We start from the raw sequence: 11239 nt of genomic DNA on the forward strand, positions 1-11239 counted from the left end.
CGCACGTGTGTGTCTGCGCCACCTGTCACCTGGACAGTTGTCATCGGCTTCGTTGCCGCCTCTCTCCTGTCCCCAAACACCATCTGCTTTGCTCCCTGGTGTGTGACGCCGCCCTGGCCCTTATCTTCTCTCCAAAGTCCCCCGGGGGCTGCACCTGAGTCCCAGCTTCTCCTCTTGAAGCCTCCCCACCCCTCCTCACCCCTTCTTGCCCCTCCTCGCCCCTGCCCGCCCCTCCGCACCCCTTCTCACCCCTCCTCCCTCTCCTCACCCTGCCCGCCCCTGCCTGCCCCTCCTCACCCCTTCTTGCCCCTCCTCGCCCTTCTTGGCCCCTTCTCACCCCTCCTCGCCCCTGCCTGCCCCTCCTCACCCCTGCCTGCCCCTCTTCGCCCCTGCCCGCCCTTCCTCGCCCCTCCTCACCCCTGCACGCCCCCGCCTGCCCCTCCTTGCCCCTGCCCTCCCCTCCTCACCCCCCCATCCCTTCTTGCCCCTCCTCACCCCTGCCAGCCCCTCCTCACCCCCCTTGCCCCTCCTCACCCCTCCTCACCCCCCCATCGCCCCTCCTCACCCCTGCCGGCCCCTCCTCGCCCCCCTTGCTCCTGCCTGCCCCTCCTCACCCCCTTGCCCCTCCTCACCCCTCCTCACCCCCCCTCGCCCCTCCTTACCCCCTCCTCGCCCCTCCTCACCCTCAGCCCCGAACGTGCTCCCGCTGCGGGGTGCGGACGGGCCTGCCCTGCAAGGCCGGGATTCCCCAGGGCCCGGCGCTCAGCAAGGGAGTCATAGGTGCGTGGAGGCCTTTCAATTCAATTTATTTCAGTCCAGTGCAACTCAAAGCCGTTCAGCTTAATTCACGTCCGCGTATTGGAGGAGCCGGGGCCCGGGCTGGGCACCAGCTCCCAAGCGCAGGCCTCCCCGCGCACCGGGGAGGAGGTGACGGGCCCTCACGGGGCTCCCGCGCGGCCCCGCTCACCTCTGACCGCTTCCCCGACAGGACACTGCAAGCCGCTAAAGGACGTGTCGCGGCCACCGTGTCCCCGGGCCCGTGAGCTCCGATCACCCGGAGCCGCGCGCCTCCTGACCTTCGTCACCGGCTATGTCGCGGGGGAAGAGCAAGCTGAGCTGAATGAATCTACCGCGGGGGCCCCACTCCCCCGCCTACCTGCCGCCGGGGGGGCCACTTCACCAGGACATCGCCACCCGGCAGCGACGCACAGCAGCAGCTGCTGTGCATAAGCCACAAAGCCCTGGTCCCACGCCAGCCCCAGCGGTGACTTCTCGGCGGGAGTCGGTGCGGGATCCAGCTGCGTGGTCGGGTGCGGTCCTAGGTGTCACAAATAGCAAACGGGGCGGCAAGGTGGCCAGTCTCCGGGACCCGCACGGCGGCGGGCGCTCCTGCAGCAGCCGGGGCGAGTGCGCGGCCCGGGCACCCGGACGCCGGGAGAGGCCGAAGCTGCAGGGGAGGTCAGATGGCAGCGTCAGCGCGTCTCCTTCCTCCTGCGCCTGAAACAACAAACGGAGACAGAGACCTCCTGAGGGGCTTCGGGACAGCCCTGGAATCACGGCCCGACCCCAGAGCAGAGGCGAGGGGGCCGTGCACCTGCACCTGCACCTGCACCTGCACCTGCACCCGCCTTCCCACCGGAGACGCTTCCGGCTCCTTCAGCGCCAATGATTTCAGAGGATGAGAGACCCCGAGAAGCCCTCCCCGCGGCCACCCGCCCCCGCCACGAAGCAGACGGGAGACCTAGACCTGGGGCTCCCGTGAGTCCCCAGAGGGAGGCTCCCCGCTGCGCCTCCCTCCTGGGGTTTAGTGAGACTTGCGTGCGTTCGGCCAGACCCCGGCGTAAACAGAAATAAGACACTTGGCCACGCTCCACGAGGAAAGCGGAAAAAGCCAGGCGGCCCGGTGCGGAGAGAGCGGGGGTCCGCTCTGCAAGGGACCCAGCTCCAGGGGAGCCCCACTCATCCCTCCATTCACTCAGCAACATAGTGCGAAGCGCCCGCGACGTGCCAGGCCCCGGGCCGGAGCGAGACGCGGTCCTCGAGCTCCTGGAGGGTGCGCGGCGGGGGGGGCGGGAGGCGGGCGCCGTGGAGCCCCCAGAGCTCACTGCGGGTGCCTGAGGGGCGGGGGGGCCAAGAGGTGACCTGCACTCCGAGGTCCAAGGACTAGGTAAGATCCCACCTGCCCCGAGCCGACAGTGCTCCTGCCTCGGCCCCGCTGCTCCTGCTCGGAGGGCCCGACCTGACTCGGCACCCGGGCTCCGGCTGGGGGACACCCTGTGCCTGTGCTCCTCAGAGATGCTTGGAGGGTCCCCAAAGACTGAGGGAACCTTTCAGGTTAAGAGAAACCGAGGAGACGTGACGACTGAATGTAACCGGGGATTTTGGACGGGCCGGCGAGGCAGGGCGGGGACTGTCCCTGGGAGCCCGCGGGACACGGCCCATCGCCCGGGCCTGGAAGACCTGGGGTCGTGCTCCCCCTCCTGACTCGGATAATGGCCCTTTGCCTCCGTGCAGGAATGTGCTCCGAGTCGGGACTTCATCCCCCGCGAGCTCAGGACCAAGGGGCACGTCTGCCACCCGCTCGCCAACAGGGCAAAGTGTGCGTGTGCGTGTGCGCGTGTGCAGGAGGCAAAGTGCCAGGTAATGGCCGGGGTGAGGGGTAAGGGTACAGGGGGTTTGTACTATTTTGCAACTTTTTTTGTACGTCTCAAAGGACATCGGAATGCAAGGCTGCCCCCGAAGCTGGGTGCTCAGCGCAGGCCCCCTGGCAGCGCCGGGGCTGGGAGGCCACCCGGCGCGGGGCGCGGGGAACAAGGTCAAGGCAGGGACTAGCGGGAGCGCGGGCTGGACGGCCAGGCTGCGGCACACGGAGGACCTGGGCTCCCCCCAGGCTGCGGGGACCTGCCGCTTGGTGTCACGCACGGGAGGGGACGGGAGCGGGGGCCAGGCCGGCCTCCGATGGGCCAGCCGGGCGCAGGGGCTCCGGGCAGGGACGGCACCGGGACAGGAAGCGCCGAGCGAGGAAGTGGTCTCGGGAGGAAGGGACCGAGCCCGCGTCGCTGGAGGGGCCCGCGGACACGGGTGGCCCCGGAGAGGCGGGCGCGGCGGCAGGGCGGTGGGCGGGCTCCTGGAGGCACCCCGCGGCCACCTGCGCCTCGGCCCCCTACGTCCCGGTGTACAGGGCCGAGAACCTCTCATAGGGCGGGGGGCCTGGCGGCGGCACGAGGGACACCAGAAGATGCTCAGAAGGGCCCCTGGATGGGTCGCGGGGGTGCTCAAAGGGCCAGCGGCCACCACTGTGTCCCCACCATCGCTGCTCCGGCTGCCCTCTGGGCACCCAGCAAGCGGGCAGGAGCAGCAGGAAGGGCAGGTGCACGGCCCCATTTCCGCGCCAGCCAAGGCAGAGGGCCAGGGCCTGGCTAACCGTCACGGCCTGTGCTGCAGAGGCCACCCTGCCGTCCAGCTAGTTGGGGACTTCCCAGAGGCCGGCGGGGCACATCGGCTCATCACTCTGCACCGGGTGGTGCCTCCAGGTGGACCCCAGGCTCTCCGGGGCACGCGCAGCATTAAAATGCAGCTTCCCGGGCTGAGCCGGAGGCAGCAGCTCCAGGACGGTGCCCTGAACACCCCGCTTTAAGCAAGCCTGCCCCGTGCCCGCATCCGCGAACGCCGCCCAGGAGCACGACACCATGGGAGAAACATCTTGGGGGAGACAACAAAGGGCCATTATTCCCATCCTTGGTCATAAATAATCATTTTCGACCCTTACGTCACGATTTTAAGTGGCTAGATTTTTTTCCCCTCCCCTTAATAAAGACAGTATTCCCTTTAAAAAAAAAAAAATGATGGGAGTATTTCAGAAAAAATAAATCCAGGTCGGTCGAAGTGGTTATTAGGACTTTTTACTTTAGCCTGGATAAACGATGACCGTCGATAAAGGAAGGAGGGACGGGCCCCTTCCAAGACACGAAGGGCTGTCAGGAGGGAGCCAGGAGACCTTGTCCTAAGATGATCTGGACAGCGGGACCGGGGCACAGGCCACGAGGCTGACTGGGGCTGACGAGGGCATCGCCGGTCCAAGGATGGGAGTGGGGCCCGGCCCAGGGGACGTGTCCACGGAGCGGGTTACGGAGGACAGTGCTGCGCGGGGCAAAAAGCTGGACCGGGTAACCCGTGAGAGCCTGTACGACTCTAATCATGCACGAGGCTCCGTTAAGTGCAGAAAATAATGAGAGGACCACACCTTTTAAAGAGAATTTCACAGTTCTGGGGCGGGGGTGGCGGGGGGGGGGCGGTTATTAATGATGCATTTTAGTTGGCTGACACACGAACATTACTTTCCGGGGAAAACAAACTTACTTCTAATGAGTGAAAATTAGGGTTACTCGGGACCAGGCACTGGGATATGCTTTTTCACATGCAGGATCTTTAAAAAAAAATTCAACGCCACACCTGACGTGTAATGAGGGCTTTATAAATATCCATTGGATGTTAGGAACTAAGAACCTGTCACTGTTAGCCCATTTTACAGAAGAGAAGGGGGATGAGACCAGTGGAAAGTGGCTCGTCTAAGGTTATCCAGCCGCTAAGTGAGCCTGGAGTCCAACGAGAGTGGAGCCCAGTAGCTAGTAGCCGTCATGCTGCACGATGCCTGGGCCAACTATTGGGTTGTTCACCTGGTGTGTGTGTGTGTGTGTGTGTGTGTGTGTGTGTGTGTGGACGCGATGGAGGCAGAGCAGAGGTGTGGCTGGCTTTGTCCTGACACCGTTTCTCCTCTTGGGAAGGAAGATGAATCTACAGAACCAGCGCCCTGACGCACAGGGGGTCTTTTACAGCAGTCATCGTCTTTCTACTGACACGATCATTCAGAAGACGTAAGAGCCCGAACTCTTTCTTTGACATCTTAGCAAAAGCAGTATTTTTCACTTTAATTTGATGTTTCAGTCTTGGGGTGGGGGGTGGAGCACAGGCATGGGCTGCATTGTCCAGAGCAGGCTTCACTTTTCTAGCAACGCCCCGGGGCGGCCCCGGTGGAACCTCCGCTGCTGCGCCAGCTGTCAGCAGCAGGGGGCAGCACAGTACACCACGCGGGCAGGTAGCCTGGCCACGCTGGGCATCAAGGTTGACCTTTACAAGGGTTTCCTATTATTTGGAGAATTCTAGAAGAAGAGTACTACTGATTTAAAACCAGGAGATTCAAAACACAGAAGCACGTAATTACTCCCTTATTACAAACTCAGTAATTAGAAAAAAAGATCTTAACACAGCTGGTCTCTTGAAACACTTCAAAGGGGGCTCGCACTTCTAGTTTTCTTGGGTCTCTTTCCTCACGGTGATCTTGTAACGGCTGGTGGGCACCTTTAGTGCACCTAGGACAGCTGAGTTGTCTCAACTTTGTATAATTTGCTACGTTATACAAAAAAAAATTTAAAAAATATTTAAGGTTGCAATTCACTCCCGGTTTGGAAACCGACTTCATTTTGAAGCTACAGCTGTGATTTCTCTATCGTTTCACCCCCTTTTCTAGAACTCACCTACGAGATTTCAAATGAGCCAGTTACAGCAGCTCTCGGGCACTTGCTTGCCTGTTTCCTGAGTTACTGTTTTGGTAAATGCTTCCTGTTGGAGCCACTTCGGCCTCTTACTCTCTAGAATCCGTAAGTCGCAGTCGTCTGCCAATGAGCCTGGAAGTCTTGTGCAGGTGGGCACAGGTGACGCCAAGACTTGGCCACAGTAACTCAACCTATTTTCTCCTGGGTTTTCAGGGAATGGTGACCAGGCTCCCATCTGGAAAACTTGAGGGAGGCAAGCGGATCATGTAAAGGTTCTGGACGCAGGCATGTCTGCGTTCCCATCTCCGCTGTGTCACTTAATAGCTGAGTGGCTTTTAGTCAGTTATTTGTGTATTCCAGTTCCTCATCCTTTATAAAATGAGGATATACCTACTTCACTGTATGGCTGGGACTGTAAATCGTATTTATTAAAACGTTTAGCATGTGTCGGGTACTGTTTCAAGACTTGGTGATCTGGTAAATATAACTCTTGCTGTCATGAAGCTTCTGTTTCAAGTGGGGGTGACAATGGAAGAGGGAGGTAATTTCTGATAGCGGTGAGGGCACAGAGACCATAATAAATGGTGGTGTGATGCAGATGCTGGGGTAGATGCCTTGGACGAGGGGAGTGGGCTGGGGAAGGCTGACAGGCAAGGATCACATGTGGGCTGGGCCTGTAGAGGGAAGCGGGGGAGGACCAGATCACCTGGGAATGACCGTGGTCTCCATGTTCACACAGCTGTGACTGGAGGCCAGTCAAGGGGCAGGACTGCACTCACTGGGTCACTGTGGGCCCAGGGACTGGGAGCCAAAGTGTGGGGCAGGAGCAGCAGCACTCAACATAGTGCCTGGCACAAACCCAGCTGCAGATGGAGTTTATGGATTTAAAAAAGTGACACATGGGAAGCTGGGGTTCCTTTAAGGAAAAATACTCTCGAGGATTTTCCATCAATAATCTTAATTTTCTCTGAATATGTAAAGTGGTAGTACATCCAAGTTTTAAAAACTGGCTCATTTTATGAGCTACAGCAAAGCTGTCCATAACCACCGTGATTATTATGCTCACTGTAGGAGGTTCAGATAAACTTAACTCTGGTTTCTTCCATTATAAAATAGACGTGTATCATAAACATTTTGAAAAAGAAAAAAAAAAACCTGCCACTCTTATCACAAAAACTGCTTTAGCATTTTATATGTATACTGCTCTTCAGACTTTGAGTGTTTCAAGCATTGTGGACAAGAAATTAAAATACTGGTTCTTATTGTCCTAATATTTTTTGATTTCTCATTTTTTTCCTTCAGCAAAGACTAAAAACATTACATAGCTACAAACACTGTATCTCCAAAGTTTTTTGGAGATCTCCATACTTTTTCTATGAAGAACACATGAATTCAGCTCTACTGCTTACAACACAATCTTGAAAAGGAAATTCTAGGTACTGCCCTCATCAAGACAGATGAGCAAGTTAAAACAAAGACACCTCTCTGCTTGTCTAAAAATGTTTAAAAGGTCAAGATATGCAGTCAGTACAATTATGGGAACCCAAACTCTCAATACACGTGAGTATGGGGAGAAGGGGGGGATTTATGACCAGCACCTGAAAAGTCTACTAGCTGACAAACAGCACAAGTAAAAGTCATCTTATGTCGTCTTTATCCTAAAACAAGACTTTGTTACTTGAAATGTCAGAATTTTAAATGCAGAGAATGTGTTTGGCTTTTTCTTCCCTACAAATTCCAGGGGGGAAATTAAGATCAATGTTGTACTTCTTTTTTTGCTTAGTACTTCTGATTCACTTTGTGCTTCTCACCTTTAGGACCTAGTAATAGTATGCAGTGCCACTTTAGGAAACATTCTGTACTGTGTACAAATACTTCCGAGACCAGCTTTAATTGGGGGATATGTAAATATAAAAAGGTGCATTTTACAAGACAGCAGACCAGTTTAGGCGGTAGGTTAGACCTATGGAAATAACAAGGAAAAGAGGTGCTCTGGAGTTTACCAAACTGGAAAAACTGAGATTTCCAGATACTCATAGAGCAAGAACAAACATTTCTCAAAGGCACACAAGAATGTTAGGGATTAATCAGGCCCACTTTCATTAAGCAGTCCTGAAAGAGAACATCCTTATTGGACAGTCACCAAATAAAACCTGCAGAAGAAAGCTGTCATAAATAACTCGATTAAAATACACCACTAGAAATCACATTCCCAGGCTGAAAGCACTAGAAACTAACATAGCAAACCCAAGACCTCCTGCAATTAATTAGGAAATACAAAAAACTATTTGGAACCAGAGGTATTTTGCCTACAGTGAGTGAGTTCAGATGTCTTTCAAGCTCTGAAATTGTTAGATTTTGAAATTGAGAGAATTGCAATCTAATTTATTAATTCATAGCAGAACTAAAATTAGTAAGAATTTATTAAATACTTATGGGCAAATGACTGTACTTGGACTTTTTCAGATTTCATACTGGACAAATGGGAGCCGTGTTACTGGAAAAGTGGCAAGAAGTTAGGTTGGGGAGATCGGAGGGAAATAAACATCTGAGGCTTGTTTTTTCGGGGTTACAATAGAAAGTTTAAGTGAAAACCAATCGCACACAGGTGGTTCCAATGACACCAGGAAACTAAGGGAGGACTGAGGTAATCAACAGCGGATGAAGCTCTCCAGAGCCACTACAGAGAGGACAATGAGCCTGGGGTGTCAGTTGGTGTTAGTGGAGACATGAAAAGAAGGCAAGAGCATCGTCACAGAAGCTAAGGGGAACTCTGAAGGGGACTGATGGTCAATGGGTTAAACGCGCAAGTCAAGGCCAGAGCACAGCAGACTGGCAAGTAGGGAACCATGAGACCCTGAGAGCAGGTTTTTGGGACAGAAGCTAAATTGAAAGCCTAATGAAAATTTACAAGACTGACAGCCTAACGAAGAAAAAGAGGCCAATAGCGTCTAATACTTTGTCAGAGAAAACAACAAAACAGGAATGCAGTTAGAGGGGCAAGAGAAAAGAGAATCCTGCACAAGACTTAAGACAGGAGGGTTTCCATACAGTTGCACACAAAAGGAAGAAACTCAGAGATGATGAGGATGCTGGGAAAGGAGGTGCATATGTGGAGACCCAGTCTCAAGATCTGGAAGACAGAATCTGATAGATAGGACAATGAAGGAGGCCCAGGCATAGCTCTGAATGGCTTGTGCAGACAGCGGTCAGCCAGCCAGGTCCTCACAGCACAACCAAGGCGGCGTTCAATCAGGATTTCTCCTTGCAACCAGACGGTCAGGTCATTAGCCATGTGAAAAGTCACTGTAGTGACCAATGATGGGTCACAGCATCTTACCGGTGGTCCTGAAATGAGATTACTTCCAGGCAGAGGCTCCAGGTGGAATTCAACTAAGGAGTCAAGATACAACCCTCCATACTACCCCACAGAGTCCTCCTCCTCCTGCCACTACCTTCTTGCAGCCAGCTTCAGGACAGGCAGTCTACAGGCCGGCTCTGCATCATATTTCCTGCTTAGTGGAAATACAGAGTGCCAGCAGCCTGCAGGGGTGCACTGAAATACATTAACCAGTATTTTTAACCATGAGAAGCTCACTCGATTATGAAGTATTAAAATACAAGACCTTACGATACACATGACTGTAATAATAAACTGCTCAAGAGAATTCAGTGGTTGAAGTCCTGTTTTCACGTGTGCTGAGGACCAACGGCTTTAAATCTTCTACCTTGGATGATGGCAACAGGTCCTCTCCAAAGAGCCACTGTGCAGAGTATTTATAAATCTTGACTTCTGGCTGTGATAGCACCAAAAAAAAAAAAAAAAAAAAAAAGAGGTATCTACACCTCAGAGAAAATATCAAGCAAATCCTAAGCAATGCAACTAGAACACAGGTAAGTAAGTATATTTGTGCATTGATGTGAAAGCGCTCCCTCTCCGAGGATTCACAGGTCTTGTTCCAGCAAAGCTGGAGGCAGCAATGGACCAAATCTGCACCACTGGTGCCTCTGGGCTCCTTGAAGCAGGTTCATCATGGGTTGCGGGGTTACATAGGGCAGCTGTGAAGATTAAGTAAGAATTATGTGGAAGAACAGGCTGTTCGCTATACATACACCTGCTCCATCTGAACAGTATTCTTGACTGAAATATTTCTCACACTCCTAACATGCTTTTAGAACCGCAGCACCTATTTTGACAAATGTAAAATAGATGATCAAATGGATTTCTGAAAATACACGAATAAGACGGATTCTCCTTGGGTAGCTCAGTGTGAAGAAATTCTGAGGAACTTCAGAAATGTTCTGAACAGCGATGCCATTACTGGAAAACCTGCAGCTGCTCCAAGTGTTCTGAAAAAGGTAATTTCCGATTTGACGGGCAGGCTCTAAGAGGTAACAATAAACTCCCCTTGGCAGCCCTATTACTCTGGTTCATTATCATTTCCAGAGAGCTAGCCACATCACATGTCCATCTTAAGACTTTCACTCTTTAGCTAAAAAAAAAAATACCACCATTTAGTGTTCCTATACAGACCTTAACTACTAATCCACATCCGAGTCCAAAAAGTGCCATATCCCCCTCCCCTTCATATACTTCAGGGGAGGTTGCAACAATATGGTGTTCCACAACAGCAGCAGCAATCACTTACGTGGTCACGACTCGCCAAAGTTCTGAACAGCTAACAACTCTAAAAGGCAGGCACCCAAGACTGAAGCCAGTGAGATGACGTAACTTGGAGAGACAGCTGGGACTGGGACCCAGGCAGTCACGCAGAAGTCCATTCTATACCTTAGTTCTTTTTGGTTTTGCTAACTAAATTTAAGGAAGAATCATTTAATAACGTTGAATTGAGTTTATTGTTACCTCTTCGGTAACAGAATCAGACGATTTGGGACTGACACTTTGGGTATCTCTCAATTTAAGAACACATCAAGACTCCGAGATGAGCTGCCTTCCCAAGGTCACCGCTGCTTAGTGGCCAAGGTGGACGATATCCTAATCCCAAAGCTAGCATACCATACCACCTCTCTTTATTCAACCTCAGAGAAAGGCAAATGATACTGGGTTATCACCAGGAATATTTCTAAACACAATCTCATGGAAGAACAACAAGTAAAAACTGTTTCTCATTCTTTCTTTAAACACTTGCGATAAGGTTTCCATGTGACAACTGTAAGCTAGAAACTGGGGATAAAAGGCAAACAGGATGCAGAACTCACAGTCCAGCAGAGAGACAGACATATCACCAAGGGGACAGATCATCACACGTCCTATAACAGAAATCCATGTAAGGGTTGTTCTTCAAGTTTTCTAGATGATCCTGGACTTTCCAGCGCTCCATGGTGTCCAGTAAGGGAAATCCACACTTGAACAGAAAGAGGACAGAAGCCTCACCTATAATCCCAGTTTTGTGTAGTTGTATAACCCAAGAAAGAGTACAGCTGACCCTTGAATGCAGGGTTTGCGGCGCTGATTCCTGTGCAAACATAACCACTAATAGCCTACTGTTGACAAGAACCCTTTCCAATAATATAGTCAATTAACACATATTTTGTATATGTATTATATATGCTATCCCTACAATAAAGCCAGAAAAAAAAGTTCACTAAAATCTAAGAGGAAATACATTTATAGTACCATATTGAAAAAAAATCCATGTGTAAGTTGTCCAGTGCAGTTCAAACCC

General features: G+C 52.4%; 1 protein-coding gene across 4 annotated transcripts in view; it reads right to left on the reverse strand.

Annotated features, from left to right (window-relative positions):
• Window positions 1–789: 789 nt before the first annotated feature.
• The window catches only part of SSR1 (signal sequence receptor subunit 1), a 38768-nt gene continuing 28318 nt past the window's right edge, over window positions 790–11239 (reverse strand). The window contains exons 9-10 of one of the 4 annotated variants that reach the window (XR_007408357.1): window positions 10773–10918; window positions 790–1497 (exon numbers count right to left, since the gene is read on the reverse strand). Coding sequence is in view for 2 of the 4 variants with exons in the window: in XM_035710532.2 (XP_035566425.1) it covers window positions 10864–10918 (55 nt within the window). In the remaining 2 variants the exon portion in view is untranslated. Of the gene's footprint in view, window positions 1498–3886; window positions 9612–10672; window positions 10919–11239 lie in introns of those variants that run through there. The other 3 variants (XR_007408356.1, XM_035710534.2, XM_035710532.2) reach the window with 3 other exon arrangements.

Source organism: Canis lupus, chromosome 35 (genome assembly GCF_003254725.2).
Source record: "Canis lupus dingo isolate Sandy chromosome 35, ASM325472v2, whole genome shotgun sequence".
NCBI classification, from domain to species: domain Eukaryota; kingdom Metazoa; phylum Chordata; class Mammalia; order Carnivora; family Canidae; genus Canis; species Canis lupus.